Source organism: Trematomus bernacchii, unplaced genomic scaffold (genome assembly GCF_902827165.1).
Source record: "Trematomus bernacchii unplaced genomic scaffold, fTreBer1.1, whole genome shotgun sequence".
Lineage (NCBI taxonomy): Eukaryota > Metazoa > Chordata > Actinopteri > Perciformes > Nototheniidae > Trematomus > Trematomus bernacchii.
This window is the reverse complement of record NW_022987313.1, coordinates 7594006-7618010: the sequence shown is the minus strand read 5'-3', so window position 1 is coordinate 7618010 and position 24005 is coordinate 7594006. Positions and strand designations below refer to the sequence as shown.

Here is a 24005-nt window from a genome sequence, read left to right as displayed (position 1 = left end):
AGTATGTCTTTGTACACAGTACAGAATACTAACATGATGGGAATAAGACTTTTCAGAAAACCCAAAACAGATATAAAAAGCACTTCATTCATTTTATACTTTTACTTGAGTTCAATTTTGAATGAAGGACGTGTTACCTGTATCTGAGTATTTAATTATTTCTAGTAGTGCTTTAAATCAAATCAAAAAGTGTAAATCATCTGAGTGCTTTTTCCACCTCTGGTCATAGATCACAGTGAATGTGAAAGTGTTATGGTATGTGGCTCTACCATAGACTGTATATATAAAGGGCTCTACACAGGTTGCCTGTGCGCGTCCTCGGTGGAGAAGGCATGTGACTGCGCGCCCCCGCGGCGGCAGGGGGAGGAGCCTCTCAGCGCAACTGTCTGTCTCCGGGAGTAACCTCTCTCTCCAGCGTGGCACCGTTTCTACAGTACATAAGAGAAGAGGAGTGGGCTTTTTTAGCGGATGAAAGCTTGATTGCTTTGACAAAATATACACAGTGAGAACTCGTATGCAAAGCGCCTGAGGATTTACGGATCTATATCTGTTAATAAACGCGGTATTTTGGTTCATTTCTCGACGGCCCGGATACAGCTTGATACGGATAGAGAGATTCAACTCGGGTCCTTTCGTCCTGACATGGACACAGGAACTGTACCAGAAAAGAAAAGGTAACGCCGATGCTAGCTAGTGCTACGCAGCAGGCTATGCTGTTGTTTGAGAGCTGACTTAACAACTTTTGTCTTCAATTTGTTTTCTTCTCTTGGTGTGGCCTAATGTGATTTATTTCAAGGTTAACTGTGAAACTGTTAACTGTTAGTTGAGCCGCGTGTTTTGTCGACAAAATGCGCGTGCTGGCGACGCTATTATGGTTAGCTTGATACTAACAAAGCTGGCTAGCTGTCATATAGCTGTTGACGTTTGTTTACATTTAACGCTATACCTAAGGCCTGTACTTCGAATCCATTTCAACATACCCTGGATATGTTTGAGTTATCTGGCTTAACTAACCAAAGACGTTAAACTTTAAACATTCATGACTTAAACACTTTATCCAGGATAAAAGCAACATAGTTGTACCTGCAAGGTGAATACAGAACAGTTGGTAAAAAAAAAAAGTGTTTGAATTTGTACATTAACAGTTTTATGATATCACTGACACACCATCTAAAACACGAGTGGATCTGACTTGTGTAATATGACTCTATAGCTTTAAACTCCGGCAAACCTGCTCCGGAGCAGGTTTGCCGTTCAGCATAAGTTACCATGGAGATCTACCCCGGTAAGAAGTGAACCAGCGTCGTAGGACCGGAAACCCAGAGTTAACCCTTAAGTTACCTCGCTAAGCAAAAATCCGGCTTCGTAGTACAGGCCTCTGTACTACGAAGCCGGATTTTCGCCAAAAACTCTACGACGCTGGTTCTCTTCTTACCGGGCTAGATCTCCATGGTAAATTATGCTGAACGGCAAACCTGCTCCGGAGCAGGTTTGGTTCCAGGATAAGAGATCAACTCAGTGAAAGCTTATCCGACCGGCCCACTTCGGTACCAACCCGATGGCCAGTCCGCCACTGGGCCTCAGGCCTCTGGTTGATGCAGATAACTTATATTGTTGTCTGTTTATTTTGTCTGTTTGTAAATGTGGCTTTGCATGCTATTGTTTGTATCTTTGTATCTGTGTTGAGACTTCTGAGATGTAACATTGGCTCTATTTACATTTGTTGTAATTCTGACACATACCTTAATGTATCCAATTAACAGTACAATACTTGTGGTGTACTGTTTGTTTGTGATGTGCCAGCATTGATAGTGGAAAGCTGCCCGCCTCACGTGAGCAGCGCTGGAGAGAGGTGTGTGGTTTCTGATGAAATATTTAAGGTTGCTTGTTGTTGTCCTTGGTTTGAATTTCTCTATTTTTTTCCGGTTTGGTTAGGGTTTGTGGCTAAGTTTAATTAGATACGTAATCAAATATAGTTTTCAAATTGTCATGGAAAGTTATAATTTAGGAATAGTTGCATTTAAAACGACCTTGAATTTCGCTTCACTTGTTTAGTTACTTTAATCATTTGAAAAGGGCCAAAATATTGTATTAGTTGCCACTAATTATCTCTGGCTGGAAATGCAATTTGGTAAAACAGCATCATTCTATAGTTTATACATCTAAGTGGTGTGTCACACACTTACTACAGTTATAGTCATATAGTTAGTTTAATGAATCATCACAGATCAAATGGATGCTTTTGTCCGAATGATTTTATTTCATTTTCAAACCTTTATTTATCCAGATTGTCCCTTGCGATCATAGATCTCTTTTTCAAGGGAGACCTGCAGCAATTAGGTTCCACATGAAACATTAAACAACATAAAACAAATATCATGATTGATTATATTGACTAGTTATCATTCAGTAGAACTATTACTCCAGCTGGGCTGAGTTGAGTTGTATGGTACGTCCACACGGCAGCATCGCGTGCTTCAACGGAGACGCTTCCCATTCACTTTGAATGGGGTGACGTCACGCTTTGCCGAACTGCATTGTGGTTCCGTCGCGTCGCTTTGCCTCAGTTGCTCGCTTCGAAAGTTGAGAAAAGTTCAACTTTTCAAGCGTCGACTGAAGCGCTTGCCAATCAAATAATATGCCAGTACAAGCTCTAGCCAATCAAACCGCGTGCTTGTGTGTCCTGCCGGGAGATTAAAGTTACGCTTTGCTCCCACAATGCAGTTCGGCGAAGCGTGACGTCACCCCATTCAAAGTGAATGGTGAAGCTTTCAACGCACGCCGCTGTGTGGACGGTACCAGATTCCACTGGGTCCGTCTGCGTTGCGGTTTTGGTCCGACCTCCTCCAGCGTCATAACCCACCGGGTGCGTTTCAGAAGCGGAGCGTCTTGCGTGCCGGCTTGCAGTTTTTGTTGATTTGGGCATATTTCCTGGACAGGCTACTTTGTGCAGACAAAGTTAATAATAATTGTAATATTCCAGTTATAAACGACATGAATCAAAAATGTGTTGCTGTATTTTAGTGGTAAAAAAATGCATTCATCATCATAATTATTCTATATGTAATTTACACAGTGCCTGTAAACCGGAGGAGAACGTTGGCATTTCTTGAAAGACTACAGAGGGATAGGGTCTGCAAAATTTGTTTATTTTGGGGATTGACTGGATGCTCTGACCGGTCCACTTCATGCCCGACGCTATGCAACGCCTCGCGTCACGTCGAAAATAGACTTGAATCCTATTTTTAGACACTTCTGGGACGCTTCTAGCCATAACGCGGCGCGTCTGGTGGAATAGCACCCATTGACTAGAGTGGCCGCGATCGCTGTGAACACCGCGGCGTAGCCATAACGCGGCGCAGACGGACCCGGTGGAATCTAGGGGTTAAGTTGACCTCTTGGTGTACATTGACCTACTTCAGTGAAAACAGTCACAAGCTTCACTCTGTAACACAAGTCAATTAAATCGTAATGTAAAAGAGTAGGGTTGTTTTCATGTGAAATATTGATATGGTGTAATCAATAAACTGATTGCCTGGAAAACATAAAATAACATGCAATTAAAAGTCCCCCCATTTTAATAGTTGACTGTAGCTATCGTCCTTTCAGTTTCAAGTAAATGCTGGTGAGAATGTGTGAGAATATGATCTATTGTATTTATCTATTACTTGTTCTAAGCCAATTAAAAAAAAATTCCACTTTATATCGTTTTCAAAGTTGAACATCCTGTATAGTTTCAATAAATATTTGCTAGGTTTCATCCATGCAGTGATTTTCGAGATGTGGTCTGGTTTGATGCAGTTTTATCCGGTGTCTCTGAGGTATTATTTCTGTCTCATCTCTTAATCACTAGGGTTTGACGTCAATAGGAGTGGCCAAATGTGTGTAGCGATGCCTGGCAATCTGGAGGTTGTCCTGTTTGAAGTTTTGTGAGCAAAAGTCAGAACTTGTACCTCTGGGAATTGGTATTGTTTGTTTGCAGACTTTTTTGAGATAAGTTTTGTGGCTGAAGACAGAGATGTGCTCTTAAGGCATTATTTTCACCCTACTTAAACCGTGCTTTCTGTGGATTTTCCCTCTAGCTCTATACGTTTGCATGTTACTGTGAAAAATAAATATAGAGAAGGTTTTGCCAACAAGGTATATAATGGGGGAAAAAAGCTGATTAAACTTTAATTCCTAAGCTTTAATTGTCAGAACTGATTGATTGCGCTGAGAAGTTGCTCTTCACTGGAGGATAACGTTTCAAAAGGACACACGTCGGAAAATACTTTTACGGGTTTTGTTGTGCAGTAAGATTTCAAATCTTATCTTTGGACTGATACATCTTTAACATCATATCTCCATATCCATATCTCCACATCCACATCTCATCACATCACATCCACATCCATATCTCCATCCGGCAGTGGCTCAGTCAGTAGGGGCTTGGACTGGGAGCCGTAGGGTCGCTGGTTCAAGTCCCCGACCAGACCTAAATATGGAGTGTGGACTTCTACTTGGAGAGGTCCCAGTTCACCTCCTGCCCTGCCGTGGTGCCCTTGAGCAAGGCACCGGACACCCCCCTTCCCCCCCACTCCCATTGCTCCCCGGGCGCTGTACAATAGCTGCCCACTGCTCCTAGTACTAGACTCCTTGTACTAGGATGGGTTAAAAGCAGAGGCCAAATTTCACTGTGTGTGCTGTGTGCTCTGCATGTGTGACCATTAAAGAGGGTTTCATCCCTCCCCTATTCTAATTCTAATCATGTCTGCAATATGTTGCACATAAAAAATGTTTCCTGTTGAATGCATTTGCCAGTGCCCTTAGTTCAGTGTTCAAAATGTACCCAAATTGAATAATTCAGTGTTTAATCTTTCCTTTTTGCCATGGACTTATTGTCCATACTTAAATTGGATTTATGTTATATTAATTTTAAGGTTTGGGGCTTATGCATGATGCCATTGTTTGTCAACAAATAATAACTATGAATTACGATAACTGTAAACTACAGTATGATACCAAATTGCAACAAATAAATGTTAAAGTCATGCTCAAAGTAAGCCATTTTTAAATTAAATGTTTGTTTTGTGAAACAGGCCAACGATCAGTAGCACAGATGATTAAAGTGCACAATCTGATATTGTTGAATGGTCTCCCTGAGCCCTATATTTCCCTTGCCAATTTAAGGGTAAAAAAACTTACATTTATTTTTAAATTGAAGTAAAACACTTGATCCGATGCAGGTGGATTTGTTAAAGCTGTTGGCTGAGTCTGACTAGCCGATCCTCAAAGGAGAGGCTGTTTTTGTTTATAATGGAGGGTGTACTGTGGACTTGGTGGGTGCTCATAGGCCCAATGTTATCAGTTGTAGTAGTATTTGAGTTATGTTAGCTTAGTGAATGATTTATAATAGTGGTCATTTTAGAGTATGTTATCCAGGACCAAACCTCCCAGTGGGTGCACACTTACATTCTCTGTCTTACTGTTACATAAATCCCATGAATGTATGAGATTAAGTTAGCTTCATTATATCTCAATCAGTGATTAAGTGAATAATAAAGTTTCTATCGGGTCACTATCAGCCTGTCACTCATTATTTTCAGGGAGGGGGCGGGGTTTGGAGGAACGGAGAGGAGACGGTGATCGCGGAAGCTTTTTTCCTCCTGCCTTCACAAACTTTACACACGTATATATCGTCTGAAAATTGCTAGAGGACATTCATACTATGCAATCCAAGACTTAATTAAATCCACCAAAAACCTGACATGATTGTAACGCGATTATTTTTGAAAAACATAAATCCCTGTGTCTCTGAGCCGCAGCGACACGGAGTGATTCAGAGCGGGTCCTTCTGCTGTTGGTTCTGGACTGGTGTTCTTGTGTTGGTGGATAAAGCAGACTGCTCCGTGTTTGGTGTTGCTGTGCCACTGTACCGCTGTGCCGCTGTCACGTCTGTTCCCTGATCTCTGCGTCACCGACCGATTTGATATTAAAGTGACAGAAAAAAAAACGTTATAGTAAAGCCGCAGCCGGAAAATCAGGAAGCGACGTTACTACGCTATAATCGATTATCTTCCGTCACTGCATCGATACCGAATCGTCCACGTCCGCATCGCAATGCATCGTAGAAACGATTATTTTCAACACCCCTACTTCCCACCTCTGGTCAGCGCAAGGGCATCATTTGCACCTTACAGCCTGATTATTGCATAACTATTTGTGGGTTTATTGTGACCGTTCTGTCACGGGGCTGCGTTTGATACATTTGATATGGTTAAGGGGTTTGTGCTTTTATCTACATTCTGCATTATTTCATGATCTGTACGTTTGAATAAGTTTCCTTCCCCTCTGAATCGTTGGTATTGTAGTAGTAACACCCAGGGACTCAGACACTTTACTGTTTGAATGTAGGCTTAGTTAATGTCTCTCCTCTGTCCCTGTCAGCAGAGGTAAATTGCAGTGGAATATTACAGATTAATTCATTTGCATAGGATTTGCATGAAGGCATGTGACACAATGGCTTGCAGACACTACAACGGAAAATAATTTGTAATAATCAATCAGCCTTCAGTGGGAGGACAGCCTATTACAATGTGTGAAGTTAGTCTGACATTAGATCATCAGAAGCTTAGCCAGTAGCTATAGCAAGAGGACCTTTAGTGTCCCTGTCTGCCGTGGCTTGTTAATCATTTGTGATACATTTCCCGCTGATGACACATTAACTTCTTTACTTGAATGTAGGTTGGAGGTGATATTGTTAAAGTAAGTGCCAAAGTTAGATTTGAAAGAAAGGAAATGTGTCGATCCCGAGGTGTTTGCATTACTCTGCGATCACCTTTCAAAATCCCCTGGGATTGACAGGAGATATTGCAAATATTTGTGTGTGGTATTCGCAAATATGCAAAACATGAATGTATACACGTATGGCTGTAAGTGCAGACTTGGTTGAAACTTGTTTATATCACAGTAAACATTAACATGTTTTAGAGGAGGGGGAGGATTGTATGTATATGCACAACCAAGAACCTCAATTAGGTCATATCTTTTTCCGTGGGCCTTTGTCGTCAAATGGGGATTAGATGAACAAGGAAAGATGTCTATTGTGGTTGGGCAAAGATCCAACATGGGTTAAGTGGTTACATCTTTGTTTGTTTGTTTTTTGGTTTGAATTCTTAAGGTTGAAAGTGATCTATTTCATTCTGCACTGTTTGTACGCTCAGCTTATCGCTTATTTTACCTCTTTCAAGGATGTTTTGTTTCTTGGTTTGGTTTGTTAACAAGCATGGTTACGGAATAACTAGTGGCCTGACTTCTGAGGTGCTGCATGGGCCTAGGAAGAACCCATGCATTTTGGAGAAGATTTGAATCCATTGACCGGTATTGTTATTTGATCTGAAATCTCTATTTGATGTAAAGTTTTGGCACACAACCAAACACTCTCCCTATCTCTACCCTATGAAAGATCTGTCTGTTACCCTGCCAGACAATTTGATATTCAGGAGGCTACATTGTTAGAGAGCCTTAAATAACAGCATGACCTTGGCCGTTGCTGTAAGTACACAACAGATCAATTTCAATTAGGTGTACATTTCAAAGCCAAGGACTTTTGAACTGCCATCCATTTTGAGTTTGATGCTGCTCCATTGTCCAAATGCATTTGAGGTTATGAGGTTGTGGTTGTGAGAGAGGGAGATAATGGCACCAGCACTCATGTTGACTATTATGTTGCAGATTTAGCCAGTCTATTTCTGTTGGCGTAGCTTCACACATGCCCACTTTTACGAATAAAACTCAATTAGTTCCTGATTTGAAAGTCAAGGTTTTCCATATCGAGAAATCCATAAAATAACATAAGCATTTGTATAGTAACTTGAACAATTCAATGTGTCATTTTAAAGTCTGCCTCTTTTTTCATTTTTAAAACACTGCCAGGACTTAAGTTCTTGTTTACAGTGTGTTGAGAGTCCATTAGCCAGACCTTGGATAAATGCCTGAGCTAGTAGATGGCAGTTTTGAGGGATTCTTATTACTTAGGGCTGCACAATATATTGATTTTTACCGTGATCGCAATGACAACGTGCGTAACAACCACTACGCATAAAGATCATGATAGTTCTCTCTGTGATTTTCTTTAGTTAGATAAAAGAGAGATGGGTAGATATTGCTCTTCGAAACATTATTGGTGCCTTTTGTCTTCAGTTTTAATGTTAGATATGTTCAGCAAATGAATGTTGTAAATACTTTCGGTTGTTATTTATCTGAAATGTGTTGTAATGTTTTGCTGTCTACTGAAAGCAGTAGAAGGGCTGAACTTGGTACTCTTCAATATCAGTTCATTTATTGGCAATTCATTTTGTTATCGCGATATTCGTCGTCACTGAGTCTGTGTTTGTGTGTGTTTCTCTGTGTTAGCATTATCATTCTCCTCCCTGTGGATTCTTTCGCCCAGACTCATAAATGTCAGGATGATTGGTGTCGGTGTCAAGAGAGAGACAGAGGAGTCCATGCCTGGCCCCCAGCCAATCACTCTGAGTGGGCGGCAGCCAATAAGACAGTTGCAGATAGCCATGTATGTAAATGAGTCTGACGGGGGTCCAGACAGCTGCTTGGCTGAGAGCTTGCTTGTTGCGGACTCTAGCTGCTGCTGCCTCCTCTGTGACAGCAGAGCAGACCCCGCACACACACACTCACACACACACTCACACACACACTCACACACACACTCACACACACACTCACACACACACACACACTCAGTCGGGATGTCAGCTCTTGTAGTGTGCATAGTGGGATCAGAAGCTTTGTGTGGCCATGCTGTGGCTGACCAACCTCCTGTCCCCCGCAGGGTGAGCTCGGACCGGAGGAAGGAGAAGTCCAGGGATGCAGCGCGGAGCCGGCGTGGGAAGGAGTCGGAAGTTTTCTACGAGCTGGCCCAGGAGCTGCCCCTGCCCCACAGCGTCAGCTCCAGCCTGGACAAGGCCTCCATCATGAGGCTCATCATCAGCTACCTGCGCATGAGGAAACTGCTGAGCACTGGTCAGTAGCTGTTGTTGTACCCGTCAGGAAACAAACTTGGGGCACATACGATTTAAAAAACAAAACAAAAAAGAAGATAATTCTGGACTTCATTGATAATTAAATTCTGTAGCCATTTTCATTATTATCATAGAGGCATCCTGAGAATTGACTATTTGGATAAAGGTGCCAGATACTACATTAAAAAATGTTTTCGACCCTTGAATCAGCTGTTCTTCTCAGAGACACATACGCTCAACATAGATCTCTTTGCAGATATACCTGTGGGTAGTGTGTTTTTCTGTGTGTCGCAGTGTCCTGCCTTGCAAACATGTTCTTTTGACAATAAAGGCTTTTCATGTGACTTATCACTTGGTTTTGTTTTTTTTCCCTATCCCTCCCCTCTATGTTATCTCCTCCAGAAGAGCCAATGGCAGAGGAGGAAAAGGATCTCGATGCCCAGCTCAACGGCTCCTACCTAAAGGCTTTGGAGGGCTTTCTCATGGTGCTGTCGGAAGACGGAGATATGATCTATCTCACCGAGAATGTCAACAAGTGCCTGGGGCTGGCACAGGTTGGTCCGATTTGACCTGCTGTGTCTCAACAATAAAGAGACCGCAGAGAGAGTATAAGATCAATGGAAAATGGAGTCAGACGCAGAAAATAAAATATGGTTATTGTTAACGTTATGTAAGTTTTTACAGATTCTGTTCAATAAACAGAGAAATACACATTAGGCCTTTAATCGTAAACGTTTTAAAGTTGTCACCTTGCCACACTGTACACCATTACTTAATCAGTTATGTAAGTTTTTACAGATTCTGTTCAATAAACAGAAAAATACACATTAGGCCTTTAATTGTAAACGTTTCAAAGTTGCCACACTGTACACCATTACTTAATCAGCTGCATGTTATTGGTAAAAGGACTAACACTCTGCTCTCTCTCTCCGCTGCAGTTTGACCTAACTGGATACAGTGTGTTTGACTTCATTCATCCCTGTGATCAAGAAGAGCTGAGGGAGATGCTGGTGCACAAAACAGGTGAGAGACAAAACAGGAAGAAATAGATATAACTCTCAGCTGGCAAACTCAGACCTGAGGCCTGTACTACGAAGCCGGATTTTCGCTTAGCGACCTAACTTCAGGGAAAACTGGGTTTCCGGTCCTACGACGCTGGTTCACTTCTTAGCGGGCTAGATCTCCATGGTAACTTATGCTGAACGGCTAGCCTGGTCCGGAGCAGGTTTGGTTCCAGGATAAGAGATCAACTCAGTGAAAGCACCGCCTGCTGACCAATCAGAGCTCCGTGTGCAGAGTTTAAAGCGATCAAGTCATATTACAGGATAGAGGAAATACAGAAAAACTGCCATTGCAGGAAAGACGGCCGGCAAAAATCAACTGACTGTGTGAACGTGAAAATGAATAGAATATCCCCTCCCATCTTCAGAGCAATCTGACTATTATAACATTAGCGTTAAGAAAGCTTACTTAAATATCTGCCACAACATAAGTAACCGGATCAAAGTAACATTACGTACAGTCTGCGGCACTGTGAGTGCAGACGTCGATGTGTCCCATTATCATTCATGTCACATGATCATATCACATCATAATGTATCATATATTTCCTTATCTGAGTCAGCTTCTTGAGCCGTATCTGGCCGTGCAACACTTACAGTGTCACATACTGTATGCAGAAGTATTATTTTAAACAACACATTAAGTTGACGAAACACTTAAGTCAAATGTAATTAAAGTCAGATCGACTCGTGTCTTAGACGGGGCAGTGATATCATAAACCTGTTTGTTTTTATGTGTAACCAATGTGCTGCAGGTCTCCCTTGAAAAAGAGATCGTTGATCTCAATGGGATTTTCACCTGGTTAAATAAAGGCTACAAACAAACAAACAATGTACGCATTCAAACGCTTTTTCTTTTACCAGCTGTATTCACCTTGCAGGTGCAACTATGTGGCTTTTATCCTGGATAAAGTGTTTAAGTCATGGATGTTTAAAGTTTAACGTCTTCATATTTGTCTAATATTATAGTTCACTTTTCATTCAGGAAGTATGACGCGCTGCGCTGTCAGTGCGCTTCTCCATGTTTGTGATTGGTCAAATGTTGCTAACCCCGCCCCTTTTATGTGAACGTGCACATAACTAGATAGGGAAAAGCTGGCTTGAGTTAACGAGTAGATAACCAGCGTCGTAGGACCGCTTAGCGAGAGCGCGTTTGTTTTGGATTAGGTAAGCCGGGTAACTCAAACATATCCAGGTTATGTTGAACCGGCTTCGTCGTGCAGGCCTCAGGAGGCTATCGGAACAAGTTATTTTTCCCCACTTCAGTCCAGAGGCCAACGTGATTAGAGTAGAGTTGGCTAGTTTTTGGACTTAAGTGACCCAGCTTCACTCAACATTACTGTAACAGAACACTACATCTCTGAAACAATTCCTTTTTTGCTCACACAACACACATTTACATTGTTTTGTTTCAGTGATTTAGTTTGAGTACGTTTTTTTTCTTCCAGGGAGTTCAATTATGTTTCTTAGCAAAACTTTGATGTGAAACTGATTAGGATAAAACCTCCCAGTTCTCCCTACTGACGTTTGCTTTATAACATCATTTGTTATCAGCGCCTGACTGAGACCACATTTGCTTTCCTCCACGCTGATATTATCTCTGCTACAACAGCTGGGTACTTCACTTCCTTTTTTTTTTTACCTGGCTAAGCTTACCACATTGTTTCACAGCCTAATGTCTCCTGAGAATGCAAATGTGAACTGTTGGCAATTTGAAATAAAAAAAACAGCAATTGATTCAGTCAGCATGTCTTCCTGTTTGTGTGATTTCAGGCTCTAAAAAGACCAAGGAACCAAACCCAGCACGCAGCTTCTTCCTCCGAATGAAATGCACTCTCACAAGCAGGGGCCGCACTGTGAATGTCAAATCAGCTGCATGGAAGGTAAGGCCTAGAGGAATCAGTGAGAAAATGCTTTTAGAAATGTTAAAACAAGTATAGTTATACATATTAATTTGGTTAGAGGAATTCATTCCATTAACACTTTGCTCAGTCTACCATGTGCTAGTATGTTTATCAACACAAGGGATGTGAGTGAAGCTTATCAAACTTCTGACTCAAAAGTGGTAAATATTATCTTTCTGATTATTTTATTTAACTTTTATCAATGACGTGAAAGGCTTCCTTCAGGGTTGTAGAGCATATCAAATCACGAGACTGGATAATGACAGCTATTGTGTTTAAAAGCCACTTCCCACTCACAGCTTTTAAGATGGAAAGAGAGCAACTAAGCACATACTAATATTTTCTTGTTGAAGTATTTAAAAAAAAAAAATCTTGTTGAAGTTGTATTTGAATATTGCCTCTATACTAGGGAAAGAGTTAGAATACTGAAGTTTAAATGCAGAAACTAGAGTAGCGGATGTTTAAATCAGCAGTAATCCAATAACCCTAATGTGCAAAGGAAATTAGAACATTATACTAGTCCTAATACAAATGAAACCATTAGTGTCTCTGTTTGACATACACATATAGGAAAGTGCATTCAACCCATATTTTAACCGGTAATTGACCTAATAGAAAAACTGTTGAGTAAGTATGAAAACATACGACTCAAATGATTAACCCACCATTTAAAAAGACTAATCTTCACTTATTCGCAAAGCCCTAACCACAAATGTATCTCAGAGTACTTCTTAAATGTCTTTTACAATTGCATTTCCCCCTACACAAATTAAAGTACAGAAAAAATCAATATGTGTAGGCAAAATACTAAGGGAACATAACTGAGGAGATTTCAAAGCACCCTGTATTTGAATGTATTTATTTATCCAGGAAAACTGTTAACGCTCAATGGGGTCTGGGAATGGTAATAGAAGTGTAAAGACCCTCCTGTTGTCGCCCTCCAGGTGCTCCACTGCGCCGGTCATGTCCGTGTGTATGACGGCTGCACTGAGGAGACTCCCAACGGGTACAAGGAGCCCCCAGTCCCCTACCTGGTTCTGATCTGCGACCCCATCCAACACCCCTCCAACATCGAGGTCCCTCTGGACACCAAGACATTTCTCAGCCGCCACACAATGGACATGAAGTTCACCTATTGTGACGAGAGGTGCGTTGGTCCTGAGTGAATATTGCAAATCTTAACGTCAATTGATTCAGCTGCTTCAACCACCTGTGTACTTTTTATTGGGTTTTATTGCCAAAGCTCTCACTAACATGGTCACACAGAGCCCCCTAGTGTTCAGTGGAGATACTGCAGAAGCCGAGTGTGAGTGAGTGGAGGAAATAATCTTTTGTTTGCTTGTCCAGGATCACTGAGCTGATGGGTTATGACCCGGACGACCTGTTGAACCGCTCTGTGTATGAGTACTATCACGCTATGGACTCAGACCATCTGACCAAGACTCACCACAACTGTAAGCATGAACAACATGAGTGCATGAATTCAATCTTGCTCTTAAATCCACAACAAATCTGTCATTTTTGCTAAACCTTCAGCCAAATGTCTGAATCTATCTTTACTCATCCTCCCTTTTCTTTGCTTTTAGTGTTTGCAAAGGGCCAGGTAAGCACAGGCCAGTACCGGATGTTGGCTAAAAGAGGCGGCTTTGTGTGGGTGGAAACACAAGCCACTGTCATCTACAACAACAAGAACTCCCAGCCACAGTGCGTCGTCTGCGTCAACTTTGTGCTCAGGTACTATAAAGGTTCTTTGAACAGTATTTCAGAAGAGATTGTAATGAAGTCAAGTTGTTGTGTTTAGTTTTAGGTGAAGTGAAATAGCTGGTTTGTACAAAAAAGACATACATACTACAATTTCTTTCTGTATATTTTCAGAGCCTTTGCACTCAGTGAACCTAATCCTAACATAACTCTGTTACAGTGGCATCCAGGAGGAGAAACTGGTCTTGTCTCTGGAGCAGAAGGAGGATGTGAAGCCAGAGGAGGAGGAGGAGGAGGAGGAGGAGCAGCAGGAGGAAATGAAGGCTGTGGTGGAGATCAGCGAGTTGGACATGTCCCCGGCCCTGAAGGAGTTGGAGGAGAAAGGCCCAGAGCTGGATGTGATCAAACTGTTCACTCAGGCGGCAGAGGCCCAGCCGTTTGTGAGCCTGTACGACCAGCTGAAGGAGGAGCCGGAGGCCCTCACCCTGCTGGCCCCGGCTGCCGGAGACGCCATCATCTCCCTGGACTTCAGCTGCCCTGGTTCGTGGCCTCATTTACACACAAACACACACTAACCCCTCGTCCACACCACAAACATATCACACATATTATTCACTCACACGTCTCACGCAGAAGACACATACGCAGGAATACGCGAGGTTGATGCCAAATTAAACAATACTACTTTTATTTTTTTTCCCTTTTTTGCTGATTATTTATTAATTGTATTAAGTGTGGGGCACTTCATTGGTTCAAAACGCTTCAAGTTTTTTTTCCACTGTAGGTCTGAATGACCATCATATGCATCCGTGTTGATGAAAAAACAGATCAGGACTTCCCACACATATAAAAAAAATAGACGGTCGCTTTAGGCGCTTTCACACCGGAGTACTTTTCCCATTATAGTTCTGATATAGTTCTGAAAATGTGCGTTCACACCAAAAAAATCCGGAACTATAACTTAGTTCATGAGAACCTTTTCACCCCCTTTTTAGTCCCTGCTAGAGAGCAGGTACTTTCCTGGGAGAAAAAGGTTCCCATTTCTGATTGGCTGGGCGGATTGCAAACCACGCCTCAGAAAAGTTTTGTGAAGCTGCCATTGTATTTGCTGGCATTAGCATTATTAGCATTAGCCCAGCGCACCAATGGAGAGAGACTAACTTATGGCAACACAAAAAAAAACATGGGAGCGGTGGAGATGAGGAGGTGTCGGCGTTCTGGCGATTTACTCGGAAGTAGAAGCCAGTCCCCAACTCCGGGGACTTCCGGCCGGGGACTTCGGGTGGCAGTATACGCCGTGAAGTTGTTAGCGGCCTCCCAGTAAACCCAAAGCAGAAGAAGACAAAGTGACGTCAGCGGCTTCATTTGCCTAATCCTCCCTCAGGGACTTATTCCGGTGTGAATGCGATCTGCTCTTTAGTTCATCAGAACTAAAGAGTTCTGACGGCGCCTTATGAGTTAAACTTCTCCCCAGCAGTTAATAAGGGTTTCTACACTGGGTGATCGATTCTAACCTCCCTCTCTCTTCTGATACAGATTCAGAGATCCAGCTGCTGAAGGAGGTCCCTCTCTACAACGATGTAATGCTTCCCTCCACCAGTGACAAGCTGGCTCTGCCTCTGCCGCCATACGAGCCCCTCCATGTCAGCACCATCAGCTCTGAGGCTGCCAAAGCTGAGAGCTTTCCGTCCAGCACCTTCACCAGCCTCAGATCAGCAGAGGTCAGACACTCAATTATTGTCACACACTTTTTCTCCACTTACTGTTACTATGAACAGATTTTAATATAAACAAAAAGAGTACTAGATATAAACTCATTCTGTAAACTTTACATTTTGCAATTGCCATTATATTAACAATTAACATATGATGTTCAAGGCCTTCAATGTGCTTGAATGTTACTGTTTGTAGTTGTATGAACCCTTCACTTAGGAATATGTACTGAGAAGTGAATGACCTTTGACTTCTTTTCTCTTTAGGCTGGCAGTCTCATGGACTTTTGTTTCCCCATGGACTCGGAGATGAAATCAGATTCCAAACTAGACTTGGTGGAGAAGCTGTTTGCCATTGATACAGATCCCAAGAACCTTTTCACCACACAGGTAACAATGCCAGGAGATTTCTTTTAAATGAAACACAGTAAAGGTTTCTGCCTTCTGATTCTATCCTCTTTTTTTCTCCCATGAAGGCGATGGAAGACTTAGATCTGGAGATGTTGGCTCCCTACATCCCCATGGACGATGACTTCCAGCTGCGCAGCCTGACCCCAGAGGAGCCTTTCTCCTGTGGACCTGTCAAATCCCTGCAGAGCTCTCCAATCCACATCACACAGGACATCCACAGCTATCCCTTCTCCCCGGTCAGTGCACCAGGCAGCCGCACAGCGTCCCCAGCACTTCTCAGGGCCCCTCAAACGGCCCCCATTATTGCTATGAGGTAAGTCCCCAAAATGCACAACATGTGTTGCTTTGTAATGCTTTTTTGTGTTTGCTAATAACCATTACTGTGCCGCAGGACCCCACAGCTGGACAAAGAAGTCTCGCTCAGGACCCTGGCAGCCCGGAATGCACAGCGCAAAAGAAAAATGGGTGACATAAAAGAGATGATTGGACAGGTAAGGCCCCAACATTCAAATTGGTTTTTCATAGAACCTACTTTATGTGTACAGATGGAGATTTTGAGTGTCTTTTTTTGATGATTTTCCTAGGGTACTTTGCCTCAGGAACAAGTGGAGCAGGGCAAAAAGCTGAAGGCCTCAGAGTCAGGAACAACCAGGACCATACTCCTGCTGCCTTCAGGTGATTCAACCAGATCGGAGATAAACACTTAAGTCTGTTTTTTTATATACAGACCAAGGGGCAACCTATGGCTTCTAAACAGCATACAGTTTAAGCACTAAACACTAATAGAATCATAACTCTTTAATATCTCGTCCTTCCTCAGACATGGCGAGCCGTCTGCTGGGCTGCACATCGGAGAACACCAGTTCCCTCTTCAGCCTGCCACATCTGACCCGCGACGACTGTGAGGTGAACGCCCCGCTGCAGGGCCGCCAGTGCCTGCTGCAGGGAGAGGAGCTGCTGTGCGCTCTGGACCATGTCATTGTCATCTAACGTAAATTGGAGTCTCTGCCCACTGCTGGACACTACAATTTCTCCCTCATATTGTGTCACCCTAAATGTGTCCCGTCCCCCCCCCCCCCCCCCCCGTATTTATGTATCTGTATGAGTTTGACTATAGTCCGCTGTTCGTGCACCCATGTGATATCTGCAGCATTCCACCGTGACAAACACCATGGCAGCATCTGGGTTTTGGTGCAAGGGGTTCAGGCATCACAAGATGTCCAAATGTCGTTTTTATTGTTTTTGTCTTTCCTCTCTTCCCGGGGAGTCTCTCAGCACACAATGCCTCGACAGATGACCCTTTTTCCAGCAGGTCACCACAGACCCTGGCACTACTGCCAGCAGTGTATTGTAAGCTTCAGTCGCACAATTTATATTTTCTTAAAAATAAAAATATTACCAGCAATATATATTATGCCTTTTTAAAGTCGTTTTAATGGGATTTGAACCATTTTATTTTTCCTCCCATACTTGTATGTTGTAGTACTCGTACTTAACAAGATGTCTTTAGTCCAGAAAGTATGAACATATTTTTTAAACCGTAGGTGGTTTGAATGTTATCTCCATTTAATAGCTATCAGTTTTTTAGGTAATGCATTTAATTGTGTAGCAGTCCAGTACATGTCACTTTATTACTTTACTGTAAGTGTGTTACTGTACATTTACCAGGGAAAATTGTATTTACTCAGTTGGGCTTCACAGCTTCTTAGTCTCAAGGTGAAATCTGAGTGTAAGCGCCTCACTTAGGTTTTTAGTTGCTTCTCATCATGGAGAATTGAATTCATGTTTTTAGTTTTTACTGTGCGTGACATACTCAAACCAGTATGTTAAAATAAGTGGGATATTCATATTTGACTTGTGTGATCACTATCATGTTAGCAATTGTGAGTTGTCAAACTTGTTGGCTCAGTTTAATACCATTGATCCATGCCATATTATTGGGTCGCTCATGCTTCTTGTTGCCGTCGAATATTAAATGGCTTTAATAAAGTATATTGTTTCAGATTTCCTTTTTTCACAAACACTGTATTTTGGGCTCTGAAAACAATTCATTACATGACTAGTTTAGGCACATTTTCTAGCGGTAGAAAACATATTTATTGTACTCTGGGAAACCGGTGAATAAATACTAGACTGGCCATTAAAGTCTTTAGGTGCTGGCAGGTTACGACGATTCAAACTGTTTGATTCTAGAAATGACATCAAATAATTATTTAGTAAACAGCCTTGCAGAGAAAGACCGTTTCAGGCAATACATACTTTCATTTGAGGTATCAACAAAATATTTAACAAAAGTCCTCAAATACTAGAACTCAAAATCAAACATTACAACATGTATTAATCATGTGACCCTCTGAAAGCATCACTCTGTGAACTCTGGAGTAATTTGCAGTCGAAGCAACTTCTGTCCTCTCTGCACCACCATGGTGATTTCGTCGCTGTAGCGGACAGCCTTGTAGATCTCCTCTGAGGTGTTCACCTTCACTCCATTAATCTCTAACACCACGTCTCCTGGTAGCATGCCAGCTCTGAAACAAGGGCCACAGTATTATGGGTTGGCAGCAACATATACATGCTAAATTCATTGCCTACTATAGAAAACATTACAAAGCTCCACCTCCAACCAGGGGTAATGAGCATATGTATAAATCAAAATTCGATTTCTTCTCGGAAATGCTCAAGGTTTTTTTTATAATTCCATGACTTTTTCAGGTGTGGAATATACTTTTCTAGGTTTTCCACACTCACGCTAGAGCAAGAATGGTACGTCATCTACATCCACAGTCTGCTTACCTGTCGGACGGGGAGCCCATGATTACTCTGTGAATCAAGATGCCGTGTGTCACGTCAGGGAAGGATGGGTCTCTCAACTTCAAGTCTGCGATGATGCTGGAACAAATGGAAAAACAGAAACATTTCAGTTTGGACCCAGCTGTGCTGTAACTCCTCTCTCCTAGGTTTTTCTGCAGCCCTTCCTGCTTGTTAAGCGTTTACCTCGGCGTCAGGGTCAGCATCATCACACCAATGTACCGCCGCTTCGTCTCTGACTCGCCAGACCAAGTATCTGTAAGAGGATGCACAAAAACAGGAAGTGTAAAACCTTTTTTTGCTTTCTAAAGAGGAAACAGTTGAATGCTCCAGAGAACACTTTGGACAGAAAGAGGGTTTTGAGATTCTGATTCTTACTCTTCTTTTTTGATGCTTGATCCAGAAAGAGTTGCAGGCGATCAGATGGAATAGCAAAGGAGATTCCGGCTGTGACCTTCATCGTGTTTATACCAATGACTTCACCATCCTAATTACAGCAGAGATAACATTCAGATAGCATGTTATGGCTATCAAAGTCCAGTTAGGTTAAGAAACGTGTGCAGTGTCATTGAAAGGGATGTTTTTTCAAGTTGGTAGGAAGCAACTTGTATTAATTAAAACTATTCAAAACGTTGTAAAGGTTATACTAATTACACATCATCCCCACACTAAGTGAACATATCCTGTAACAATAAAAAGGTACCCTAATGCAACGGCAGGTGAAATAAAGAGGGTTCTTTCATGTAGCATTAACAACTGTCACACTACTTTTAAATCACTAAAAGTAAAATCTAAAGCCACAAACAGAACAGGTTTGGTGACGTTTTAATGTGATGATGAACATTTAAACTGAATCTGACTCACCAAGTTAATCAGGGGACCTCCAGAATTTCCAAACTGCAGAACAGAAAATCAAAGCATGACATTAATACAGTGGTTCTCAAAGTGGGGGGCGCGAGAGACCAGGAGGAAATGGTTATTAAAAAAATAAATAATATGATACAGTACTATTACGTCTGGGTCTCTGTGTTTCATTAAAGCTCGGCTCTGTGTGTGTGTGGAACGAGCCATTTTGTGTGCATGCGCGAGTGAGAGCGAGAGAGCGCACCGGTACCGGAGATCGTTGTTGTTAGCTTCTGGTGCTAGCGAGCTACGCTAACGGATATAAGGAGTTTTTTCAACCACAAAGTGGAGGAGAGTCCTCTCCTGTCAGACTGAGAGACTCAGTGAGCTAAAGGACTCTCTGAGTGTTATCTCAGTGAGTCTCAAACGTTTTGGTCACCATTAATGTAAACAATTATTTCCGAGGCACACGTTTATATGATCATTATAGTTATAAAAAAATAAGAGAATAAATGAAAAACAGGTATGAAATATGATGATATGACAGTAAAAAAAGAATAAAGTTTAAAAGGGTGATTTGTAAAATATCCATAAAGAAAAAGTAAATCTGTTTACAGTTCTGCTTCATATGGGTGTTGAGAGATGTATCCATAGATCTCTTCATTTTGCTCTCAAAGTGCACCAGATTGATGCTTTTAACTTCAATATTTAAAAATAAATCTTCCCGGGGGAGCTTGCCCCCGGACCCCCCGATGTGAGGTCCACACACCACCTATAAAAATAGTACTTTACCCCTGCTTACACCTATATGCCGTGAGCTGATTATCGAGCCTTCATTGTAACAGTCGCGGGTACACTGTGTATATGCGTGGGGATTGTTGCAGTAGAAAATTCCACTGTAGCGACCGGTGCATTAATGGGAAACCCTACATGTTTGAGCACCCTCTTTGAAACGTCAAGCTACCCCACAACACCCGCAAAATAAATCTCTGGCGCCTGACTATTTGTGTTGGGGGGGCCCGACTTTTTTTTTTCTCCAAAGGGGGGGCCTGACAGAAAAAGTTTGAGAACCACTGCGTAAATATGAGACATTTCGGAGTCACAGAACTTCCTCTTAACAAGCGTGGGTTTTTCCTGACCCCATTGTTCATAACATTTATGTGTCAGGGTAACATACAGTCAAAGCAATATGTTTTTGTGTACATTTATATCCTTTTAGTATAATGACAGCAGGAAACTCACATCAATAGCTGCATCAGTCTGGATGTAGTCTATGTTGGAGTTGGACAGGCCCAGCTCCTTGCTGCCTCTCTGTACTGAGCTGATGATTCCTGACGTGATTGTATTCCTTAAAGCAAACGGGCTCCCCATGGCAACCACAAACTCTCCTTGTCGAATGTCAGATGACCGACCGAGGCTGAGCGTTGGTAAAGGATTCTGCATGTAGGGTAGGCGGAGAGATAGCGATTAATAAACACATCCACACTGCTTGTAGGTCAGTCGTACATCAAGGGGATAAAGCTTACTATTTCATCAATTGGCCCGATGTTTCTTATTAAAAAGCTCCTATCATGCAAGTGTCCTGCCTTATTATAAATATAACAGTAATGCTTTTGAAAGGGTAAAAACATAGTATTGCTATAGTGGTTTTTAAGTAGAGCTTGTAATTCTCAGGCAAAGATGCAGTCTCTCTTCAGAGTTGGTACAGCAGGTTTAATTGAGACGATTTAACTGAAGACAAAGAAAATGCAATGACCTGACGTATCTTATGATCTTAACCATTAGACAGGCTGAAAGTGTGTCAAAATATGATCAAAATCATGTTAATACCAAGTGCAATTGCTGAATTTTTGTTGTCGTTTTCTTGTGTTCTTTCTCTTAACTGTTATTACTTCTAAATGATCAGAGGCCTGTACTACGAAGCCGGATTTTCCTAACCTGGATATGTTTGAGTTAGCCGGTTGGCCCAATCCAAAACATACGCGCTCTGGCTAAACTGTACTACGACGCTGGATATCAAGTGGATCGCTCAAGCCAGCCGTGTCCTATCTAGTTAGGTGCGCGTTCACATGAAAGGGGTGGTATTTGGAGCATTCGACCAATCTCAAACATGGACAAGCGTACTGACAGCGCAGCGTCATACTTCCTGAGTGAAAAGTGAACTTTAATAGGCTATTAGTCAAATATGAAGAAGTTAAACTTTAAACATCCATGACTTAAACACTTTATCCAGGATAAAAGCCACATAGCTGCACCTGCAAGGTGAATACAGCTGGTAAAAGAAAAAGCGTTTGAATGCGTACATTAACAGGTTTATGATATCACTGCCCCGTCCAAGACACGAGTGGATCTGACTTTAATTACATTTGACTCAAGTGTTTCGTCAACTTAATGTGTTGCTTAAAATAATACTTCTGCATACAGTATGTGACACTGTGAGTGTTGCACGGCCAGATACGGCTCAAGAAGCTGACTCAGATAAGGAAATATATGATACATTATGATGTGATATGATATGAATGATAATGGGACACATCTACGTCTGCACTCACAGTGCCGCGGGCTGTACTTAATGTTACTTTGATCCTGTTACTTATGTTGTGGCAGATATTCAAGTAAGCTTTCTTAACGCTAATGTTATAATAGTCAGATTGCTCTGAAGATGAGGGGATATTCTATTAATTTTCACGTTCACACAGTCAGTTGATTTTTGCCGGCTGTCTTTCCTGCAACGGCAGTTTTTCTGTATTTCCTCTATCCTGTAATATGACTTGATAGCTTTAAACTCCGCACACGGAGCTCTGATTGGTCAGCAGGCGGTGCTTTCACTGAGTTGATCTCTTAGCCTGCAACCTAACCTCCTCCCGAGGAGGTTAGCCGCTCAGCATAAGTTACCATGGAGATCTAGCCCGCTAAAAAGAGAACCAGCGTCGTAGGACCGGAAAGCCCGAGTTTTCCCTGAAGTCAGCCGGCTAAGCGAAAATCCGGCTTCGTAGTACAGGCCTCTGATCCCGTCTGTTACAGTGATGTGAGCACTTCCAGTGAGGTAAACAAATAAACAATATAAAGTTCTTTAAGCAGTTGTTTACCCTTGCAGTGATTTTAATGGTGGCAATATCTGCTGCTTGATCAACATCTTGCACAGTGGCATTGTACGTGTCCCCGTTGGTGAGCTTCACACGGACGCCTCTCTTGTTGGCCACAACATGAGCATTGGTGACGATGAGACCGTCACTGCTGATGATGAAACCAGAACCATTTGACACAGGGACTTCTCTTCCTGAAAATGGGTGTCTGTAAAACAGTAACATTCGTTTATTTATTCAGCCTGGAAAGGAAATTCATTAATAAGTTAATCTGCAGAGAGAGGAATACAAAACATTATTTTAGCAATTAAGAAACATGCAGCTTCTTCAAGATGTTGGTGAACAGGACCTACCTTAAAGGTATTTATCAAGTCCTTTGATAATGTGCTAAAATATTCTAAAAGTATGTTATTGTTTAATAATTCTCATCAATACCCATGTTGTTTTACCTTCCATTATTGTATTGTTGCAGCTTATTATAATTGTGTTTTTTCTTTTAACATGGTTGAACAACATACACCACGAAGGAAAACAGTCTTTAACTCAACTCACCTGCCCACAATTTCAATGTACACTACAGCTGGATTAGACTTTTCCACCACATCTGCAATAAAGTTGTATTTATACCGGGGGGTGTCGGGTTTAAAGGGAGAGGCACAGTGAGCTGATGGCAGGATGAGTCCAAGAAGCCGCCCGGATAAAGACACTCTTCCGTCCTCTACTTGTTCATCTGTTCGACTGTCCAGAAGAGCCACAGCGCAGAGTCCCAGCCCCACAGAGAGTGACTGCAGCAGGGGAGAGCTGCTGCTGTCCTGACCGCTTCTCCTGTCCCGCTCCACACCGGGTCTCCTGTCAAGGTCCCCCTCTCTGCGGTTACATGTCACCACAGAGGACACCCGGCTCACTGTCCTCTCGGCCAAAGAGTTTAATCCCCGGCTTTGACACCGAGTGTGTCTCCTTAGTGCGGAGAAGAGACACCTACTGAGAGGAATTGCTGCCATGTTGCATCACTTGAGTCACACCTCAGGAGTTTTCAAACAGCGAAACAACACTGTATATCCAAATATATTCAAAGTAATAACAGTCCGCTTTGTTTAAATTGTTAAAGTTGCACTGCTTGTATAAATTAAAACAATACAGGACATATTCTTCCTGTGAAGTCCACTGTTCTACTGGCGAGCCAACTGACTGACAAAAAGCAGCGACAGCTGAGAAATAAACAAGCTCACCCGGAAGTGTGACTTGACCCGGAAATCGAAAAGTAAAAAAACAAAGAAAAAATGTTAATGAACAACAATCAATCTTAAACATAAAAAAGGGTAGCCTACATTGCATAATTAGTTACATTGATCAATGGAGAAGATAGATACATTGAACCAAGTCATATACAATAAAATAAAATAACACCAATGACATAGCCTACTACTATGACTTTTTTCATATTTTTCGACATATTATACTA

At 42.1% G+C, this 24005-nt stretch overlaps 2 protein-coding genes across 3 annotated transcripts; one reads left to right on the top strand and one right to left on the bottom strand.

The window, feature by feature from the left end:
- Nucleotides 1-383: 383 nt before the first annotated feature.
- On the top strand, nt 384-17798 carry hif1aa (hypoxia inducible factor 1 subunit alpha a). The gene is made up of 15 exons (XM_034127651.1): nt 384-674; nt 8828-9018; nt 9420-9571; nt 9956-10040; nt 11852-11961; nt 12927-13129; nt 13330-13436; nt 13569-13716; nt 13904-14223; nt 15220-15404; nt 15663-15785; nt 15872-16119; nt 16198-16297; nt 16391-16481; nt 16627-17798. Exons 1-15 carry the CDS (start codon nt 643-645, stop codon nt 16794-16796), a joined length of 2265 nt encoding a protein of 754 aa, XP_033983542.1. The 5' UTR covers nt 384-642; the 3' UTR covers nt 16797-17798.
- A 68-nt stretch (nt 17799-17866) lies between these two features.
- On the bottom strand, nt 17867-23769 carry LOC117480412 (serine protease HTRA2, mitochondrial-like). 2 transcript variants are annotated; one of them, XM_034127766.1, is made up of 8 exons: nt 23096-23769; nt 22547-22751; nt 20700-20894; nt 19479-19511; nt 18993-19101; nt 18801-18870; nt 18600-18695; nt 17867-18334 (listed from the first exon to the last, which is right to left on the bottom strand). In XM_034127766.1, exons 1-8 carry the CDS (start codon nt 23542-23544, stop codon nt 18169-18171), a joined length of 1323 nt encoding a protein of 440 aa, XP_033983657.1. In that variant the 5' UTR covers nt 23545-23769; the 3' UTR covers nt 17867-18168. The 2 variants fall into 2 exon arrangements, with proteins under 2 accessions (XP_033983657.1, XP_033983733.1); XM_034127842.1 differs by having other exon boundaries at nt 23171-23769.
- Nucleotides 23770-24005: the final 236 nt, after the last annotated feature.